At 41.9% G+C, this 22,529-nt stretch overlaps 1 protein-coding gene across 2 annotated transcripts; it reads right to left on the reverse strand.

Annotated features, from left to right (window-relative positions):
• Positions 1 to 13,556: 13,556 nt before the first annotated feature.
• On the reverse strand, positions 13,557 to 22,382 carry yin. 2 transcript variants are annotated; one of them, XM_064700333.1, is made up of 6 exons: positions 22,307 to 22,382; positions 22,068 to 22,228; positions 16,389 to 16,467; positions 15,765 to 15,993; positions 14,314 to 15,676; positions 13,557 to 14,255 (listed from the first exon to the last, which is right to left on the reverse strand). In XM_064700333.1, the coding sequence occupies exons 1-6, from the start codon at positions 22,365 to 22,367 to the stop codon at positions 13,728 to 13,730; spliced, it is 2,421 nt and encodes an 806-aa protein (XP_064556403.1). In that variant the 5' UTR covers positions 22,368 to 22,382; the 3' UTR covers positions 13,557 to 13,727. The 2 variants fall into 2 exon arrangements, with proteins under 2 accessions (XP_064556403.1, XP_064556404.1); XM_064700334.1 differs by lacking the exons at positions 22,068 to 22,228; positions 22,307 to 22,382 and adding an exon at positions 20,948 to 21,334 and having other exon boundaries at positions 13,561 to 14,255.
• Positions 22,383 to 22,529: the final 147 nt, after the last annotated feature.

Raw genomic sequence — 22,529 nt, forward strand, 5'->3', positions numbered from 1 at the left:
AAACTTCTTTTTAAAATAAATTAAACCTATAACCCAAACAGCTTTAAGTTTATAAAAATGTAAATTAACGAGTAACGCTTTCAACGAGTAGCTCTGCACACACTTGAAGCTACTCGCTGGATAAATACGTTGAAAATGGGCGAACTAAATATTTTGAAAATTATTTAAAAAACAAACATTAATAAAATCCAAGCCGCTTTAAGTTTAATGTTTATAATGTAACGAGTAAAACTTCCAACGAGCAGCTCTGCAAGCGCCTAAAACTACTCGCTGGAAAAAATTCGTTAAAAATGGGCTAAAAGATATGTTGAAACTTATTTTCAAAACAAATGAAAACTAAAACCCCAATTGCCTTAAGTTTAAATTTATAAAGTAACGAGTAAAGCTCTCCACGAGTAGCTCTGCAAACACTTGAAGCCACTTTAAGTTTATAATTTATATAAATACGATTTAGTTTCTAGTTGCGGCTGACAGGCAAATTTCGTTAAATATATGTACAATTATTTAATTGTTTTCTTGCAGACGCCACACAAAAAGCTGTAGGGAAAACCAACCGAACAACAAAAAGGAAGCAAAACAAATAAAAAAGAAAATAACAAAAAAAAAAAAAAGAAAATATTTTAAATGTGGAAATTTAATTGAAAGCAAACAAAAGCAAAAATGAATACGTATTAGTAAATATATATGTAGTTAAATGTAAATGTACACAGATCTACCTCTCTCTCTCTCTCTCTCTCTCTCTCTCTCTCTGTCGCTTTCGAACACTGCTTTGCAATGCTGCTCAAACTGCAGACAACCAAAAAACTGTAAATTGTAAAATTGTGCTTCAATTGCTAGCACTTGCATATTGCTATCTCCCTTGCACACACTAGAGCTGGACGCGTGCTGCTCAAACTGTAATGCACTAAGCCAATTACAGTGCTGTTCAAACTGCAGCCAGATTGAAAGAGTTTAACGTAAAGAAGCATGTGTATTTACTTGAAAATTGAAATTTAATTACATTTATCTATTTTTTTCCTCTGTTATGCAGCTCAAACTGGCAATGAGTAAAAATACAAAATACAACAACTTTTGTTAACCCATCGATTTTTAATTTCTTTGAATGCCAATTGATAGTTGGGATCCGTACGAATTTAAAAAGGTATAACATTTCAAAATAAGAGACTCTCTTTATTACTCAATCGCTGCAGCTGCAGCTGCAGCTGTTGTTTAACAAACCAAATCAAAAAACGTGGTATGCAAGTCGATTCCAGAGATGGATACGAGTTCAAAAAGGTATAAATTTCCATTTTTAGCCAAATTATCGCAAAAAAACGAAAAAATTGCTGTATCTCGGCCAAATAAGCCCCGATCTTGGAAAGATTGGTCTCGTTCGACTCGTGGTCACATCCATTTTCAGCCAACATCGTAATTTTTGCAAAAAACATAGATAGTTTTTCTCAAATTGGGCCATTTCTTAGAATTCCGATTATTTGGTGTCAATCGATAGTCGGGATCCGTACGAGAAGAAAAAAGGTATATCATTTCGAAATCGGACATTATGGTATCCGAGATATTTCAATTTTAATTTTAATTTCAAAAATAAGGTCTCAAACGTATTATGGTAGACAGCTAAAAACCGCTACAAACGGCTATAAATGGCTAAATAAAGCCCCTGTTCGCCTGGTATTTTGGCAGATTTGAAGAAAAATCTCGGCACGGGTGTGCAATAAATAGACCGTGTTGATTTTTGAATTTTTAAATAAAAAAACAGGAATTTCAGTGTTTTTTTTCAATAATTGATTTATTTATGTTGTATTTTCTGAATTATTTCTCTTAAAATTCTACAAATCGAGCATAAATTAAAATTGTAGCTTATTTAAACTTAAAATAACTATATCTATATCCGATCCTGGAAAAATGTGCTTTGCCACTCGTGAAGGTCCTTAGAGCTCATTGTAGTCCCTAATTTGTCAGTCTGAAAAGATAAAAAAACACATTTAAACAAGGCAAAAAATATATGAAGGCATTTTATGAAAGGGAAAAAGGCCATAACTCGGTCATGTCCTTGCAGATTTTCAAAGGACATGGCGCGTTAGGATCTAAGAATCCCAGGACTTGTAGTTTGACTTGTAAAATTTGATTCGCGGAGCGCACGGAAATTGGCTAAAAACACATTTCCTTGAATATTTCCTAAACTACAAGGACGATCTAAATGAAATTTGGCCAGTTGGTAGTCCTGGCTTATTTTTAAAGATCCGACATATTCATCTACTTATTTATTTAATGCTCCTAAAAATTTGATATATTAAATTAAATTCAATTCAATTCTATCCAATTAGTCGAAATTGAAGTTTTTGTCCAAAACCTTTGTGTGCAAGGGTATTTAGTCTTCGGCGTGCCGCAGATAGCACTGTTTGTTTTCTTGACTCCATTCAATCCTGTTTCAGACTTCGTACATGAAGTTTTCGTTTATTTTTGGTTGAACAGCAGCCCAGCCCTGGGCAACAGCATACGCGCCTTGAGATTGAGCCAGCGACTTCTAAACAGCTTCCGGAAACGCCCATGGAACGGCCTTTAAATTAACAAATATGCATTATCTAAACACATACAATAATTATACAAATTCTTTAAATACATATATATGAAACTCACACACATACATAACTATTATATATATTCCTATTCCGCATAGCTGGAAATTTGTATTTAAAAATGTCAGCCTCATGTTTAGGTTTAGCTCTGGTCAAGTCTGATTCAATGAATGTAAAATTAATTGAAATGCAATCAAATACAATAAATGTTGAACAAATTATCTCTATATATAAAACTGTTTGTCCTGACTGACTGACTGACTGATTGACTGACTGATTGACTGACTGACTGACTGACTGACTGATTGACTGACTGATTGACTGACTGACTGACTGACTGACTGACTGACTGACTGATTGACTGACTGATTGACTGACTGACTGACTGACTGACTGACTGACTGACTGACTGACTGATTGACTGACTGATTGACTGACTGACTGACTGATTGATTGACTGATCAACGCACAGGCCAAACCGTAAGAGCTAGGAAGCTGCAATTTTCACTGTAGTTACCTTATGTGATTAAGGTGCACGTTAAGAAGGGGTTTCTAAAAATTCCACCCGCAAGTGTGAAAAATCGCGAAAAACGCTTGGATGTAACTTTTATGTTTACCATCCGATCGGCCTTAAACTTATTTTCAAAGATCTTTGTTCAAATTAATTTGAGGGGTGTTTCACACTTTTCGAAAAATCCGTTCCTCCTTGGTGGAAATGGAGGTCAAAGATTTGGTGGATGACGATTTGTGTTCAAATTTATTTCCAAAGATCTATAAGAAAAATCATTTGAGACGGGTTTCACAGATTTCGCAAAATCTAAACTCCTTCGGTGGAAAATTCATTTCAAAGATTTTTTTTGGCGAATTTTAATTTTGTCTGATTTGCATAAAAGTTGTTTGATTCCCGTCGGATCAGTTTCAAAATCATTTTCAAAGCTATTTGAAAACATTGATTTTATAACATACGTGCCACGGGCAAGGCTGGGCTATACCCGCTAATTAAATAATATATATACATATGTATACCATAAACTTCCTTAGAATTGGAATACAGCTGAAAAGTATGCTATATACGTTAAACAATTCTTTTCTTCGGTTCGAAAATCCTAACTTTTTTGATGATTTTTTTTGAATATCTCGGGTATATATCGTCCGATTTCGAAATGTTATACCTTTTTAAATTCGTACGGATCCCTACTATAAATTGGCATTCAAAGAAATTAAAAATCGATGGGTTAAAAAAATTGGTGGACCATAAAACGATTCGTTTGTAAAGTCAACCTTTTTTGATGTTTTTTTGGAATTTCTCGGCCAAATAATGTCAGATTTTGGAATTTTATACCATTTTGGACTCGTAAGGATCAGTACTATCGATTGGCATCAAAAAAATGAAAATCTAAATTTTGGCCCAAATTGACCAAAATGGCAAGGGGTTACATCACGTTTTTTTTCAAAATCGGGGTCGGTTCGAAAATCCTAACTTTTTTGATGATTTTTTTTGAATATCTCGGGTATATATCGTCCGATTTCGAAATGTTATACCTTTTTAAATTCGTACGGATCCCTACTATAAATTGGCATTCAAAGAAATTAAAAATCGATGGGTTAAAAAAATGGGTGGACCATAAAACGATTCGTTTGTAAAGTCAACCTTTTTTGATGTTTTTTTGGAATTTCTCGGCCAAATAATGTCAGATTTTGGAATTTTATACCATTTTGGACTCGTAAGGATCAGTACTATCGATTGGCATCAAAAAAATGAAAATCTAAATTTTGGCCCAAATTGACCAAAATGGCAAGGGGTTACATCACGTTATTTTTCAAAATCGGGGTCGGTTCGAAAATCCTAACTTTTTTGATGATTTTTTTTGAATATCTCGGGTATATATCGTCCGATTTCGAAATGTTATACCTTTTTAAATTCGTACGGATCCCTACTATAAATTGGCATTCAAAGAAATTAAAAATCGATGGGTTAAAAAAATTGGTGGACCATAAAACGATTCGTTTGTAAAGTCAACCTTTTTTGATGTTTTTTTGGAATTTCTCGGCCAAATAATGTCAGATTTTGGAATTTTATACCATTTTGGACTCGTAAGGATCAGTACTATCGATTGGCATCAAAAAAATGAAAATCTAAATTTTGGCCCAAATTGACCAAAATGGCAAGGGGTTACATCACGTTTTTTTTCAAAATCGGGGTCGGTTCGAAAATCCTAACTTTTTTGATGATTTTTTTTGAATATCTCGGGTATATATCGTCCGATTTCGAAATGTTATACCTTTTTAAATTCGTACGGATCCCTACTATAAATTGGCATTCAAAGAAATTAAAAATCGATGGGTTAAAAAAATTGGTGGACCATAAAACGATTCGTTTGTAAAGTCAACCTTTTTTGATGTTTTTTTGGAATTTCTCGGCCAAATAATGTCAGATTTTGGAATTTTATACCATTTTGGACTCGTAAGGATCAGTACTATCGATTGGCATCAAAAAAATGAAAATCTAAGTTTTGGTCAATTTGGTATAAAATTCCAAAATCGGACATTATTTGGCCGAGAAATTCCAAAAGGATGAATTTGAAAGTATATCATCCTAAGTCCTCGACAATAAATAACCACACAAGACGTTTATTTTACAGCATACTTTCAGGATGAGCGTTGAAAGCAAAGGCACAAAGCTTACCTGATATAAGTAATAGTACCACGCCAATTGATTACTGCGCAGAATCAATAGCAAACGCACAAACCGTACCTGATACAAATAAAAGTACCACGCGAATTGATTAGTGCGCAGTATCAATAGCAAAGGCACAAACCGTACCTGATATAAATAAAAGTACCACGCGAATCGGTTACCGCATGGAATCAAAAGCAAAGGTACTAACCAATCAACATCAATAAAAGTACCATGCAAATCAATTATTGCGCAGCCTACTTTCAGGATGAGTAGTATAAGAAGAGCGGTAACTATTAATTACAAATCATTTAAAAATACACATACTTTCAGGCTAAATCGTTAAAGCAGCTCTGCTCAAAATTCTTATTAAACAGGGTTAACAATGGGGGCTCATACCTAAGCCAATGTGGTAAATAGTCTACAAACTCAATAGGACTAAGAATTACAATGAAACTCGAAATCATTTTTAAGCATACCACAAAGTGAATTATTTATGAAATAATATACCTTACCTGACAAACAATATGCATGCCACGTAAATCAATTATTGGACAGCATACTTTCAGGATGAATTTGAAAGTATGTATCCTAAGTCCTTGACAATAAAATACCACCCGTCGTTTATTTTACAGCATACTTTCAGGATGAGCGTTGAAAGCAAAGGCACAAACCTTACCTGATATAAATAATAGTACCACGCCAATTGATTACTGCGCAGAATCAATAGCAAACGCACTAAGCGTAACTGATATAAATAAAAGTACCACGCGAATTGATTAGTGCGCAGTATCAATAGCAAAGGCACAAACCGTACCTGATATAAATAAAAGTACCACGCGAATCGGTTACCGCATGGAATCAAAAGCAAAGGTACTAACCAATCAACATCAATAAAAGTACCACGCAAATCAATTATTGCGTAGCCTACTTTCAGGATGAGTAGTATAAGAAGAGCGGTAACTATTAATTACAAATCATTTAAAAATACACATACTTTCAGGCTAAATCGTTAAAGCAGCTCTGCTCAAAATTCTTATAAAACAGGGTTAACAATGGGGGCTCATACCTAAGCCAATGTGGTAAATAGTCTACAAACTCAATAGGACTAAGAATTACAATGAAACTCGAAGTCATTTTTAAGCCTACCACAAAGTGAATTATGTATGAAATAATATACCTTACCTGACAATCAATATGCATGCCACGTAAATCAATTATTGGACAGCATACTTTCAGGATGAATTTGAAAGTATATATCCTAAGTCCTTGACAATAAAATACCACCCGTCGTTTATTTTACAGCATACTTTCAGGATGAGCGTTGAAAGCAAAGGCACAAACCTTACCTGATATAAATAATAGTACCACGCCAATTGATTACTGCGCAGAATCAATAGCAAACGCACTAAGCGTAACTGATATAAATAAAAGTACCACGCGAATTGATTAGTGCGCAGTATCAATAGCAAATGCACAAACCTTACCTGATATAACTATATGTACCACTCGAATCGGTTACCGCATGGAATCAAAAGCAAAGGTACAAACCAATCAAAATCAATAAAAGTACCACGCAAATCAATTATTGCGCAGCCTACTTTCAGGATGAGTAGTATAAGAGGAGCGGTAACTATTAATTACAAATCATTTAAAAATACACATACTTTCAGGCTAAATCGTTAAAGCAGCTCTGCTCAAAATTCTTATAAATATAAAGTATAGTTTTGGGATGAGCCCAATTACTTAACAGAAATAGCACTGTCAAGGCAAGGATGTCCTTGTTGCATTACAGAATTATAGGGCTATCCAAAAAACTAAACGCTTATAATTCAGAAACTATTTTGGATGTTCTTCGGGCAGCTTAGGCTCCTTGAAGCTGTGTATTAGTTGACAGGACTCCAGAGGACCTCTTCTTCGGCCGAGTTATGGTTGTGTGTAGACAAATGGCCTTGCATTTTCGGGACCAACACAATCGATTGACTTGCAAGGACATGAAAGATAAGGATTAGAGCGTTAAACAATTTTTAAAAATGTCCATTATCTGGCATGGCCTTTATCCCTTCGAGCACGTGTCCTGGCCTGGCAAAAGGACATCGCGACAGTTGTTCATCTTCTACATCCTAGATAACTGTTATTTAAAGCTCTGCAAGAAAAGTTTATTGTTTTGTTTTGTTTTGTGTGTTTCCCAATCAGTAAAAGACGCAGATAAATTTATGCTCAGATCAAAGTTTTTAATTTGCAAAAAAGAAAAAAGAAAAAAAGGAAAAGAAAAAAGAAAAAAATGCTTGTGTGTGTTTGAATGTGGAATTGAAAGGAGTTTGTCGTCCTGCGTCGAGCCTCAGATATTCGCACTCAAGTAAATACTCTGAATACACATTTTGCTTTTTGGCGAGATTCGACTCGGACGTATAACGTTTCCATATTTTTTCAATATTTTTTTTTATCGCGATTTGGTGTGGTCGCGTATAACGCTTCCACACAACATATTTTTTTTGTGCATTTTTCATATTCGCTCTCTTTTTTCGAGCTGCGTAAAACGTTCATCCGGCAGTATTTACTTGAATACTTTTATTGTTTATACGAACCGAGCTCCAAGCATCATTTTATAGAATGCTTCGTGCACGGCTCACGAACATTTTACGCAATTCAAAACTACTTTTTACTCGACAATCTGCGTGCAGACACGATTCACAGGATTTCGAGAACAAAAACGGACGCGGTGCCTAACGACGGCGACGATAAGAGGATGTGAGATTGTGAGATTGTGAGAATGTGAGATTGTGAGACTGAGAATGTGAGGTGTCTGTGGATGTGGATGGGATTATGTGGCGTGTTCTGTGTGGCACATGGAAACAGAAACGGAAACAGAAACAGAAACGGAAACAGAAACAGAAGAAGAAGAAGGAGAATTTCAGACATATAATGTGTATAGGATATATTATGAAAACATATAGTGCTTGGCGTTCTTGTGTGAATGAAAAGTGCGCGCAACTGAACGGGTTAAGACACAAACTACGAACGAAACGGAACGAAACGAAACGAAACGGAACGGAATGGAACAGAGACTGTGAACAGTTGAAACGGATAAACAAATAAAATGGGAAAATTGTTGAGCTCCAGGAACCAGAATCGAAATGCTGTAAATAGAAAATGAATTAGTTAGTAAATCAATCAAAGTATCTTCTCTTGGATCTGGCAACGCTTCTTGGCGGCAGTTAATTCACAATCTTCATGGATATACGGCAACGCTTCTTGGCGAAAAGCCATTCGCTGATATGGCAACGCCTCCTGGCGCAAAGTAGCTGGCAATCCTCATTGCATCTTCATGGTAAATTACAGTATTTGGCAGTGGAAATCTTTCGCGAATATGGCAACATTTCTTGACTTGCAAAAGGGCGACACCTTTTGGCCATATACTTAGTTTGTATTTTATATATGTATATTATTTGTATAGTCTGGCATCTCGAGAGCCCACAGAGGGACGCAGCAAGCGAATGTGAACCGGACCAGACCAGATCAGAGAGGAGAAGGAGCACAGTTTGCCGAGGAGCAAGAATCAAGTTCGAATTCGGACAATTATTCGAGGGGGGGGGGGACTTTGAAATCGCGCTGGCTTTTGGCATACAAAAAAATGGAATGGAATGGGATGGAAAATAAGGAGAGAAAAATGAAAACTTTGGCTCCCATTGGGCTGGCAGTTTCATCTTGAGAGTGAAGCTCATCTGAAAGAACACAGCATGCAAATAGGTTAATAGCACGATCTCCAAATGGGGGGGGGGGGGGGGGGGGGGGGGGTTTCGCCCAGAAGGCGAGGGAAGACGTCGCGCCGATTGCATCCGGACCCAATTGCAGGCGTCTCTCCTTTCCGCCCGTTCTTCAGGCTGCCTCCCTAATCCGCGTTAATTCCACTTGTTTATCATGATGTGCACAATTGAGCGCCATTTTGTATTTCGTTCTTGTTCTTGTTATCGATCTATCGAAAGCAACGCTTTTGACGATTACAAATTGACTTGGCAAACCAACTGCGCGACTCACACGTGTCGCGAGCAATTGGTTTGCCGTTTTTTCGATTTCAATTTCAATTTTCTGCTCATTTTTCTCTTTTTTTTTTAATAATTCTTCGTTTACGGCGCGTTCGAAAACGCGACGAAAACTCTCCTCACACTTGATTTTAATTTTTTTTTTTTTTTTTTTTGCATGCATATTTTTTTTTTATTATATATATATATATATATTTTTTTTTTTTTTTTATTTTTGTCTGTTAAGCTCCTAGCGCTAATTGTACAGACCACGTATAACGTGGACAATTTTTGTTCCATTTTAGATTATTGTTTGACGGGTTTATTGATTTAGTTGGGCTTTGGCAAAGGCGACGCTGCAATTGGCCCAAAGAGAAATCGGCCTGACGTTCCGTCTCGAAGTCGACAAACTCACCCGGAAGCAGCTTTGAAAAAGGCATTGTACTTGGAACTCGGAACTCGGAAGCTCAACTGCAAGCAATGTACATATTATATGGCACATATGTATGTTATGTATGTAGTTGGGATGGAATGGCAAGTGGCAAATGGCATATGTACATATGGGAGCAAAATCAAGAGTTGATGCAATCAAATCAAAGGACAAACGCAGCCAGCTGCGATTTCAAAGCCAAACAATTTACAACTATTTTTGAGGTTATGCTCGGCAAACTGTTCTGTGCTGTGCTCCGTTACATTACGGTACATCACGATTGAAGCTGCGCCCGGCTCCATGAAGTCCACTTTTCGCCTCTCTCTCTCTCTCTCTCACTCGCGCTCTCTTTTTTGTGTTCTGCTTCAGCACGCTTGCAGCTGCGATTTTTAATGAATTTCATACAACTTCTTTCTTTGCACTCTTCTCCCTCTTCCACTCTCTCTCTATCTCCCTTTCTCTTTTATGTTCTTCAGCACGCTTGCAGCTGCGATTTTTAATGAATTGTAGGACTCCTGCACTGGCAACTTCTTTCTTTTCACTCTTCTCTCTCTCTTTCTCTTTCTCTTTCACTTTATCTTTTAAGTTCTGCTTTAACACGTTTGCAGCTGCGATTTTTAATGAATTTTAGACCACTTCTTTCTTTGCACTCTTCTCTCTCTCTTTTATGTTCTTCTTCAACACGTTTGCAGCAATTTTAGTCAACTACTCGCTTTTGCACTCTTCTCTCTCTCTCTTCTATGTTCTTCTTCAAGACGCTTGCAGCTGCGATTTGAAGGCATTTTAAGACTGGCAACTTCTTTCTGTGCACTCTTCTCTCTCACTCTCGCGCTCTCTCTCTCTCTTCTTTGGCTCTCTGCCTGCGCCTCCTTGTGACAGTCGCCGGAGCGACACGGCCTAAACGAAAAAGAAAAAAAGAAGGAAGAAGAAGAAAACCAACTAAAGGAATACCCTAGCTAAACGGACTGTGGATCGGACGCAATGTTGCTGCACAATATTCTTGGACGTAGTCGTGCCGAAGGGAAATGCGGCTTGATGGATTTGTCGTGGCTGAATATTACGATGACACTTTGCTGCTTATGCGTTTAATAATTGATCGGATACGTTAATTAACGGCACAAATGGCCGCCATTTTGTTAGACTATATACATATATATATTCAATTGTATTTGAGTGCGAGTCGTGCTCGGCTGGCTTTTAGGGAAGCGCCCGCAAGGCGACCTGGCGCCGAGCTGTGCGAATGCCTCGGTTATGCGCCGGGGGGACGGGGCCTGTGTTGGCGGGGGCAGCGTGCGGCGTGGGGGGGTACTCGACCCGTTAGTTATGGATGTTGTTATACACACTTTGCAGCGTGTGTAACTGTTAATCGTTTATGTGGTTTGTATTGCTTTCACGTTCTATTCGATTCTATATTGCGATTAGTCTCTGCTCTTGCGCTTGGGTATAGATAAGCATGCGGCGACCGTCGTCCCTCTCTGACGCTCCTTGGGGCAGGTACGCGCCGAGCGAGATGGACATATGTGTACTGTGTGTGTATGCGGTGTTCGAGAGGAACGCGCTCTCTCTGCTTTTTGCTCGTATTGCCATCTCAGTCGCATCCGTGTGATGCCGCGCACACTCGCGATAGAAGTATGTGGTTACGCTTCGTCTCGTATCTCGTGTGTGCGGCACCAAACTGAAACGATTCGATGTACTTTTTCCCATTTCGGTTTCTGTTCCATTTGTCCAGCTCGCAGGGCGCGCCTTTCCGCCAAGAGCGTGCCTAGTTCCCCCATTTTCCCCCTTCGGTCTGGCTACCCGCCCGCAAGAGCTGAGTGTGATTGATCTGAGCCCGCAGCAGCCGCACACGCCCCGCACGCGCCTCCTCCCCTCTCTCTCTCTCTCTCTCTCTCTCTCGAGGAGGAGGAGGAGGAGCAGAGGGAAGAGGCACCACAAGCCCCAAACCGAGACATACTCACCCGCGGCACCCGCGCCTTGGTTTGCTTTAATGCTTCTTTCATCGCTTTTTCCAGCTTTTCCGTTTATCGGTTTGATGGACAATTGATGGATACGATGACACATGGCCGGGCGGAGGGGGGCAAAGGGATAGATGAGCCTGGCACGGATTATACATCGAATATTGCGCACTTTGCAGCTGGCAAACGACGACCTGACCTGACCTGACCTGGCCTGGCCTGGCCTGGCGAAGATCTGGGTACAGTTGCGCGGAAAAAACAAAACATCAATCAAGTAACTTTGTTAAGCGGAAGAACTCGGACAGAAACAGCAGCAGCAAAACAAAAAAAATAAATGTCACTTGCAAATTGAATAAAAGAAACTGTGAAAATTCAATAAAATACTTTTTGCACTTTTTGCTAAACTAGTTGAAAATTGAAATAAAATATTTGGAACGAAGACCGTGTCGCTGGCTCCAGAGTTCTCACTCGACTGTGCCCGAGCTTCTGTGGATGGCAACGAGCTAGCCTCGGCCAGGATACGCCAGGTACAAACAGCTCGTCGTCGTCGTTGTCCCTCGCGAGGGGTTCGGGATTCGAGCCGGCTGGCAACAGGCGGCTATTTTTAGGCGCCTGCAGCAGCTGCATGTCCTGTTTTTCCAGATACTTCTGCGCCCCTTCCTTCCCTTCCTTCCCTTTCTTTGCTTTATTCCTCTTCAGGTATACACACACGCTTTCCAGGTAGCCCACCCTTCTTCTTCTTCTTCTCCTTCTTTATGGACAGACAAACAGCCTTCGGCTTCGGCTTCGGCTCTGGCTAATTTCCCCTTTGCTGTTGGCAATGCCGCAAAAACTCGCCTCACTTTGCAGTTTGTTGCATAAACTCACTCTCTCTTCTTTCTTTCTATTTTTTTGCAATTAATAAATGCTGCCATTTCTCGCATGAGACACACTTTGTTTTTTATTGAATAGAGAACTCTGCGATAGTTCGATTTTCTCGCCGGACTATTCCAGGCACAGAGAGCGTGGGCGACGCCTCGGCAAATATACGGGGGCCTCCAGCTGCACAGAAATTCACCTTTCACATTTATTCAATACACATTTTCGTTTAACTTGGATTTCCACAACCTTTTTCACTTTTTAATGTGGGCGATCGCGCGCACTGCGCACTAAACACAGCCGCAGCCAACCAGCCAACCAACCAAGTGCTGCCAATCGCTATGAGAACCTGCCACACGCAAACGTCCGGTGTGGCCGCACAGTCTGTACGCCAGGTGGCAGCGCTGGGCATGCAGCCCTGGCAGGCTCAAGAATTGACGCGCCACAGTAACCGTTTGAATTTGAATTCGAAACGTTGTGCAAGGGAAATTGTCAAATTGTCTGTATGGGAAATTTAAATAGTTTGCAAAGGCATAAATAAACTAAATAGTATTGCAGAGATATACGTACTTCGACTAATTGAAAAACAGTTGCAAAAATAATAACAAGAGCATAAAATAAATATAAAAAAAAAAGTTGCTTATAACATAGGCTTAATTTGACTAATTTGCAAAATGGTACAAAAATAATACCAAAAGCAAAAACTAAATATAAAAAAATTGTTGCTTACTTAAACGTTGTGCGAGGGAAATTCAAATTGCCTAAATGCGAAATATAAATTGTTTGCAAGGGAAATTCAAAATAAATATGCATAAATAATATGTTTTGCGCGGGAAATTCCGAAAGTCTGAATGGGAAATTTAAATACTTTTGGGCGGGTAATTGAAATTGTCTGAATGGGAAATTTAAAGTCTTGCGCGGGAAATTTAAATAGTTTGCAAAGGAATATTGAAACTTGGAGTTTAACGAATTAAAAGGTATTGCAGAGATATATGTGCTTATATATTAATTAAATATTTTACATGCATCAAAAAAAAAAGCACATTTGTAAAAACAAACATAAAACAGACTTGGCGAACACTTAGACTTAATTTGACTAAGGTAAAAAAATGGTACAAAAACAATAACAAGAGCATAAAATAAATATAAAACAAAACATGGTTGCTAAAAGCATATTCGAGAATCAGTCTCAGCTAACACAGATTGAGAGGTTTAGGGCTCCAGGTAAGTATCGTAGGCCTGATTGCGATAGCTGCCGTGTCCTGGCGTGTCTATGCCGACGTCGCTGCCGCCGTCGCTGCCGCCGCCGCCGCCGCCAGCTGAGCTGCGCTTCACATTCGGCAGATGCTTGTGGTGACCCTCGATGTTGTGGAGCGTAATCTTCTTGAATTCCTCATCCTTGATGACCTTCGGCAGTTCCATATACTTGTAGTTGCGCGCGAGAAAGAGGAAGATCAAGAGATTGACCAGCATGATGCTGGCGAAGAGAGCAAACTCCGCCGACTGGGTGCTGACGAACTTGACCTCGGCTATGACCACGACAATCATATTGCCAATGGCCACCGAGAGGAGCCAGCAGGCCTGCAGCACGGACTTCATGCTGACCGGCGCCTGGGTAAAGGAGAACTCGAGCCCCGTCACCGAGAACATTATCTCGGCGGCGGTCATCACCACAATCTGCGGCAGCTGCCACAGTATCGACAGCGATGTCGGCGGCACCACCTCCAGCATGTTGTATTGCTAAAGCAGGAGAAGATTACATTAGATGCTATCCCAGATCTTAATGCCATGAACTTACGTAGCCGTCGCGGGCATTGCCCTGCACCAGCAGGCTGTAGAGTCCGCCGTTCTTGGCCTCGAAGCTGGCCGCGCGCTTCCCGTTGATGTCCAGCTCGCCGTAGCCGAGCGAGATCTGGTGCAGCGCCGTCAGATTGCCGATGTCCAGCCGGACGCCGGGCACACCCGAAACGGGCGCCCTCAGCAGGATGGGGCCCTCGTCCGCGGGTGTGTTGACCAGGGCGCGCAGCAGCGGGGGCCTGTTGATGCGCTGGGCACTGGTCAGGCCGTCGGGAAACTCCCGGAGCGCAGCATTGGCCAGAAAATAGCTGACCGACTTGCCCGGCTCCAAACGAATGCTGCCCTCGATGCTGGGGCATTGCTTGGTCGGCGAGCGGGCCACAAACGCGTACTCCTTGGGCTGGGGCACATGCAGGCCCAGATTCGACCACATGCCCAGCGGCTCGATGCTGTGCGCCGACTCCAACTCCAACTCCGACTTGGACTCCGACACTAGGTCGCTGGTGAAATCGTAGCGGCAGGGCATCCCATTGTAGAGCCGGAGATGGGCCATGTCCGGGGCGGAGGGCGTCGCGGCCGGCTCGAGCTGTTCGAGGCGCAGCTCAACGGCGGCGGACAGAAAGAATCCGAAGGCGGCGAGCAGGAGGCCAATGCTGAGCTTCTGCAACGGACGCTTGATGCCGACGCGGGCGAGCAGCGGATAGATGAGATAGTCGAAGAGCGGAATGAAGGCGAGTATCAGCAGCGGATTGACCACCTGCATCTGATCGGGCTTGATCTGGTAGCCCAGAATCGAGCCGTCCATGTGCGTCGCCTGGAAGGTCCAGCGCGAGCCCTGCTGATCGGACAGCGCCCAGAAGATGGGGAACGGCACATAGAGCAGCAGGATCTTGGTCAGGCATTTCGTCTCGTAGACCATCTGCTGGCCGACGACGGGCGTGGCATAGTCGAGGAAGTGCACCATCGGCTTGTCCATGCGATTGTGGCGCCAGCCCTTGTACGCGTTCGTGATGCACTGCGACACGCCGAAGATCATGTTGCCCGACGGCGGATGCAGCTTGTAGCGCCTCTTGCCGGCCACAAAGATCACCATCGAGACGATCATCAGGACGGCGGGCACCCCAAAGGCCAGCGAGTAGCAGTCCTCCTCGCCGAAGCAATACACATCCGCCCGCAAGATGGGCGTCACCGTTGTCGAGATCATCGAGCCGGCATTGATCGCAAAGTAGAAGAGCGAGAAGAACTTGGCCAGGTCGACCGCCTGCGCCGGCAGCTGGAACTGATCCCCACCGAAGGCCGAGACGCACGGCTTGATGCCGCCGGTGCCCACGGCTATCAGCAGCAGGCCCACAATGGTCACCACCCTGCCAAACCAAGAGCACAACTCATACTGAATCCGAGCTGGTTACGCTTACGGTTACATATACGGAACATAGATGGATAGATACTCACTTCACGGGCATGCCGGCTATGGGTATGGCCCCAAAGGCGACTATCATCGCGCCCAAGCTATATACCACAGACAGATACAATATCGTGCTGTACTTGCCCAGCCAGCCATCCGCGATTAGTGCTCCGACCAGGGGGAAGATGTACACCAGCATGGTGAACACGTGGAAGAGCACCGTTGCCGTCTCCTCGTCGTAGCCCAGCTTGTGCGTCAGATACAGCACCAGAATGGCTGCGGGCGACAATAATTGCGGGGATTACTATATGTGCGGCAGGAGGAAGGGCATAGAGATCGGTGGGAGAAGGTGACATAGAGATCGAGGAGTACTTATCACGTGTGGAAGGAGGAGGGGGCATAGAGATCGGAGACTAACTACCCCGTGAGAGAGGAGGAGGAGACATAGAGATCGATGGGAGGAGGGGTCATCGAGATCGGGGAGGAGTTACTTAGAGATCGGTGGGAGAAGGGGACATAGAGATCGAAGAGTACTTATCACGTGTGGGAGGAGGAGGGGCCATAGAGATCGGAGATCGGGGAGGACTTCCCACTTGGGAGCGGAGTTCAGGGACAGCTACTACGAAGGAGGAGGAGATGGGGATCATAGAGATATCCCGGGGAGTACTTACCACGCATGCCATAATAGTTGAAACGCTCGCAGAACTCATTGCTAATGATGAAGGCCACCGACTTCGGATATTCCGGACCCTGTCAAACGGAACAAGAAGAAGAAGAAGAAGACGAGCCGGAGATTAGACAACAATCTTTATTTTGAAGACATCGGCGTCTTGTTATCCGATTTAGCCCAATTATATAGTCAAGTAAGATGACTCGTAATTATTGCAACTATTTTCGCCGCACGATTTATTGGAGCTGTCCCCGTCATTATCTACGCCCGACAAATCAAATGGGAACCGCAAAGTGCCGCATCATTTGCTGACTTGTCGAATCCGACAACTGCCAATTACTACAACTATATCTGTGTGTGTGTGTGTGTGCGTGTGTGTGTGTGTGTAGTACGAGTATCTTTATATACGTAACTGAAGATAGGCCCTGTCTATGCCTGACAAATCTTTTTTATGCCCTTGCAGAGGGTATTATAATCTTGTCTCGAGCTGTGCGCAGCGCATAGAAGGAAACATCTCCGACTCCATTAAGTATATATATTCTTGATCAGCATCAACAGACGAGTCGTTATAGTTATGTCCGTCCGTCCCTAAGTCTGTATCTATGCGAACTTAAAGCTAAGGTTGCAGAAGTCCCTCTTTCTGTTGCACGCAGTGCATATGTCGGAACCGGCTGGATCGGCGCACTATATCATATAGCTGCCATAGGAACGATCGGTCGAAAAAGAGGTTCTTCTATGAACAACTTTTTTGTTTATCAAGATATTTTGACCAAACTAGACATTTATTTGTTTCACTAAGCTCCTAATATATAGACTAAATCCTACCCATATCGGACAACTATATCATACAGCTGGCATAGGAACGATCGGTCGAAAATTAAGTTATTGTATGAAAAACTTTTTGTTTTTTCAAGATATCCTAAACATACTGAGCATTAACTATTTTCCCCTGTGCTTCTTAGATGCGAGCAATGAATTATGAGCATTTAGAAAAAGTTTGGTCTGCAAGGGTATTAAATCTTCGGCGTGCCGAAAATAGCCCTTCTTTCTCGTTTTCATTTGAAGAGCATTCGAGCGTAATCGAGTTATTAAACTATATTTATGAGTTTTACGAAATACCAAAAGAGATAATACTTCTTTTTCAAACCTTCTCTCTCTTTCCCTCTCTCTTCTTCTCCATCCCCCTCTAACTATTTGTTGGGTTCGCAGTCATGTTCGTTAATTTAATTACAGGGTATGTTCACGTTAAGCACTCGGGAAGCCTTTAAATGAGAGTGCTCTAATCGGAAATTAGCGACTATGAGATACCCTGTACCTACGTGTTTATCGTAGCAGGTATATCTTTTGATATTATGAAAATGGAAGCAGAAAAGAAAATAAACTCGTTCTGCGTTTGGTAATTGATAATATATATATCCCAAATATTAATACTATAGCTATTGCAGATCCGAAGATCGATTAGTTTATGGACTCGGAGATGTTTTCTTCTGCCTGTTACATAGTTTGTCACAAGAACAAACTACCCTTTGCACACATTGTCAATTGTCCAGGGTATACAAATATCTACAGATAATTATGTATTCGCCAGATAGTAAGACTGACCTACTGTTGTTATGAATGTATTTGGCTGTGGACTCTTGTCGATTTCATTTTCGTTTCGTTTCGTTTTTTTTTCGTCTTTCGTTTTGTTTTGGTTTGCTTTTAGCCAAGGTAAACGATAAACGGGTTTGAGCCAACAGCTGTTGGCCCAAAGCCAATCAAATTGCGAATTCTGCATGCGCGCAATGCCCGACCCAAAGTCAAGTCCGAGCCCAACTCCATTTACAGGGTATTCGAGCGCCATTTGGCTTCAGCTTTAGCCACAAGTTGATTTATTCAAATGCGATTTGGCTGGAAATTTTACATTCTGTAAAACGAGTTACGACTCGATCGAAACATGTAAAAAAAAAAAAGGTATTTGTTAGCACGAAGTGCTGCTTCTCAGACCCAGACCTAGAAAATTCCCCTTCTTATCCCCCCCTCCCGAGTGTTTGACATTGGCAAATAGTTTTGAAAAAACAATAGAATAGAATCAAGCTTCGCTGAGTTTTCCTCTCTCTCTCTCTCTTTGCCTCTCTCTCCCTTTTTCTCTCTGGACTCCGCACTTGCATTAAAGCTTTGCGCTCCAATCAAATTGTTGTTCTCTCTATATATATATATATACTATTATAAATTGTGAGCCCGTCTAACTGGTCCAAGACATAGACAACATTTCAAATGTTGAGTCTAGTTAAGGTTGAAACATTTGCAAAAAAAGGCGGCTTTGCCCGGCCAAAGTATTGTTAATACAATCTTGACGTAGATTATCCAACATGTATTTATTTTTGTTAAGCCCCGTTCTCAATATCATACCATTAGGTAACTACTGTAAAATTCTTTCTATCGCTCACAGATTGGGATATAAGTTGATCATCAATCAATCAGTCAATCAGTCAGACTGACAATCAATAAAAACGTTAAATATTAATATACATATATGATAGATTATTTGTGTCAAGGCATTATTTGATTCGACTAACGATGCTGATGTCTATATATAAAACTGTTTGTTCTGAGTGACTTTCTGACTGACTGACTGACTGATTGATTGATTGCTAGGAAGCTGAAACTTTCAGTGTAGTTACCTTATGTGATGAAGGTGCACGTTAAGAAGGGGTATCGGGAAATTCCACCCGCAAGTGTGGAAACGAAAAACGTTTGTATTTTTGAGGGAATTTATTTGATACGTCGTACACTTTTGATCGCACCCTCACAAATTCAACTATCCGAAATAGAGGTTATGTTATGAAATGGTGACGTCACGTTCTCGCTATAAATTTATTGTATTTTTACGCTCAGTCGGTTGAACGGTAATTATAGGTTGTAATATGGAATGCATATCCAACCACCTGATGATTCAAACTGCGACTAATTGCAGAGCCGACGATAATTGTTGCTGATATCTTAGCTTAGTTGTTGTTCAACGTTCGACTAGACACAAATCGCTCGCATGGCTAGAAAACAAATACCATAGGTAAACTATGTATGTATATAGATATGCCAGGCAAGTCCGGTAAACCAAGATACCCGTAACTCCAGCTGAATGGGTTATTCAACTTGCTTGAGTTGAGTAAAGTGGGTCATCGGCATCAGCGGAGCGAGGGGTCTATTGTTTTGATTCGAATCTCGACATCGATATCGATTCCATTTCGCTGATTAATTCAATCAATTTGCGGGCAATAAAAGGATTGATCGCCGCGATCGGCGGGCATCCAAGGTCAGTATGCGAACAAAAGTGGGCATCACCCAGCCTCCGAAGCTATTCCTGACCAGCATCAACAGCTGACAGCCGATCGAAATGCCACGAACACATCTCCTGCCCCTTAAAGTATATAGATTGCTGATCTTAATCAAGATCCGATTCGATCTGGAATTAGTGATAAATCTCTCGAGCCACTATATCATATATCACAGGGTTTTCTTAAAAGCGAGCATAGTTTTTCTTACGATTAACCTCTTTTGTTTTTCGATAAATCCTTATCAATTTGCGAGTCGAATTATGTTTCCACCATATGATGCGCAAATATTTGATCAAAATTGGGTCACAATATCATAGTGCTCCAATAAGAAACATTCGAAATCTTCTACGTGCTTGCATGCCGAAAATAACTGTTCTTCTTTGCTTGACATTTTCGATATAATACCCTGCACTAACTGCAACAGGGTGTTTCTGTACAATGTCATCAAAATTGGGTGACAATATCATATTGCTCCTAATGGATAAAAAAAAGAAGAAACATTCGAAATCTCCTATCCCGAAAATAATTGTCCTTCTTTGCTTGACATATTCGTTATATTTCCCTAACTCCAACAGGGCATTTCTGTTATTCGAAAGTATTTACTTGGGAATTTACTTTGTACCCTTTTAAAGGTATAAACGGTTTAAGCTGCAATTGCGACTTGCATGCATACACGCACACAAGCATATTGCACACATGCACACATACACACATGCTCACATACATATATAGACAAAAGCGGTCAGTGGCTTTGTCCACTTTGGCAAGCGATCTCTGGTTTTTATCTCTTATAAGTACACACAAACATACATACATATATGCATGTGAGTACATTCGTGTGCGAGTGCTTTCAGAAATGCTGCACGTGCGTGCTTTGATATATGTATGTATGTGAGTGCTTGTATGTATTACACTTTCTCAATCGTCAACTGAAAGTGACAATAAGCAGACGCTACGCAGACGCTTCAGCGCTGCCTCAGTCGCAGTCGCAATCGCAGTCGCAGTCAACGCTGACGCTGATGCGGCTGCTGCTGCTGATGCTGACATTTGTGACTGGTTTATTTTTATTTCAGGTAGGGCTCGGCGACTAAAAAATGTACGATTGTACATATGTTTGCAATTGGCATGTACATATTTCTACTTACATATGTACACACACACATGCATACATACATATGTGGAACTGTCAAGCGCACCATAATTGTGCGGTAAATCGTTTAACGTAGCGGTACATTAAGCTCACCTCTTTCTCTTGTTTCTCGCTAGCTTCCAACTCCTTTGCTCTGCCGTTGGCAGCAGACTCTGCTGCCTCCACGTCCGACGATTTCATTTGTGATTTGTTGCTCTATCCACAACGAAATGTAATGCATAACATAACAAAACAGCCGAAAACGAACACAAAACGAACAAATGGCTAATCTCAAGTTCAATTTACGGCTTGGAATTTACCGCAACTGCCGAAAAACGCACGCCCGACTTGCAATTATTAATCTCTGGCGGGGGGTTGGGTGCGGGTGCGGGCAGCGCAGGCGTCGACGCGCAGTCACGTTTGCGCCACAAAACGAAGAAGACGAGGACAGGCGACAGCGGACCGAGACGCGACGCCTTCAGAGCGACAAATGTGCGAATGAAGTGCGAGCCGTGCAAGCTGCGCTTTTAAGCGAAAGCCTGCAGACACCCTCGCCAAAAAAAAAAGAAAAAAAAGGGCGATCAAACGAGAATTTTAAATAAACTGTGTGCTAGTGGAAGGAGGTGGAGGCGAGGGGGGGGATAAGCATGACAGCGGCATCGCTGCGCCAATTAACTGAGATCAAGATTTACTCTCGCGATTGCGCGCTCTTTTTGTCGCTCGCCGTCTCTGTAAGTTCGTCAGCTGCTTGGTGCAGCGCAGCGCAGCGCAGGCAAGCAGCGCAGTCGCCGTCGGCATCGGCGGCGCCTTCTTCTAGCTTAGGCAAGTTCAATGCTGATAAAAGCGAGATATGTGTGTGTGTGTGTCTGTCTTTTATGCTGTTAGCCCTTCTGTCCGGGTCGAGGGTTGTTAAAGAGAGCGCAGTTATTTATGCAATGCGACAGATTGAATACCCTTTCAAAGTTGCAGCTCGAATTTGATTAGTTTAGTAAAAATGTCTTTAAAAAAAAAATAACAGCTCAGTTCCTGACACACAAATGATATAGGGCTTGCATTAAACTTTCTTTAACAACTAAGATCACGAATATATATCTGATCAAGAATCTATATGTACACGCTAAAATACCTCCCGATTGCGATAGGGTGTACATTCTACTCTAGAGAGAATTAACATACATTCGACTAATTTGATTTATGCATATTATCATTTGTTTTTTGTTGGATAATATCTTACCTCTGCGCACGATTCTCGGCGCCAGTCCGTGCTGTCGTTGGTATCGGATTGGCTTTCGGACTCGTTGGTATCGAACTCCGATTCGTAGTAGCGAGTGCGGGCCGTGGAGACGCCGGCGCTCTCTTCGCCCAGATGATCAACGCCGCCGCCAGACCGCAGCTCTGCCAACAAAAGAGAGCGAACAGGAGAGAGGGTTGAGTGACAGAGAGAGAGAGAGAGAGGGAGGATCGCTGACTTACGCAGAGAGCTGTCGGATCCGCAGCAACAGGCCGAGGATTCGCTCAGCGGAGGGGTGGCCATGCGCTCGCGCAGTTTTCGAAACATTGAAAATATGAATATGACTTTGAATGAGATGCGAATACTCGGATCTTGACAGCAGACTCCTGGCTAGCTGTGAGCACAGTTCCCATTCCTTCCAAGCTACCCTCCTTAAAGGGCAGTCACAGGGGATCTTCTGGCCCA

The sequence above is a fragment of the Drosophila montana genome, unplaced genomic scaffold (assembly GCF_035044405.1).
Source record: "Drosophila montana isolate Dmon_TW-CO22-7 unplaced genomic scaffold, ASM3504440v1 contig_1688_1, whole genome shotgun sequence".
In the NCBI taxonomy this organism is placed as follows: Eukaryota; Metazoa; Arthropoda; class Insecta; order Diptera; family Drosophilidae; genus Drosophila; species Drosophila montana.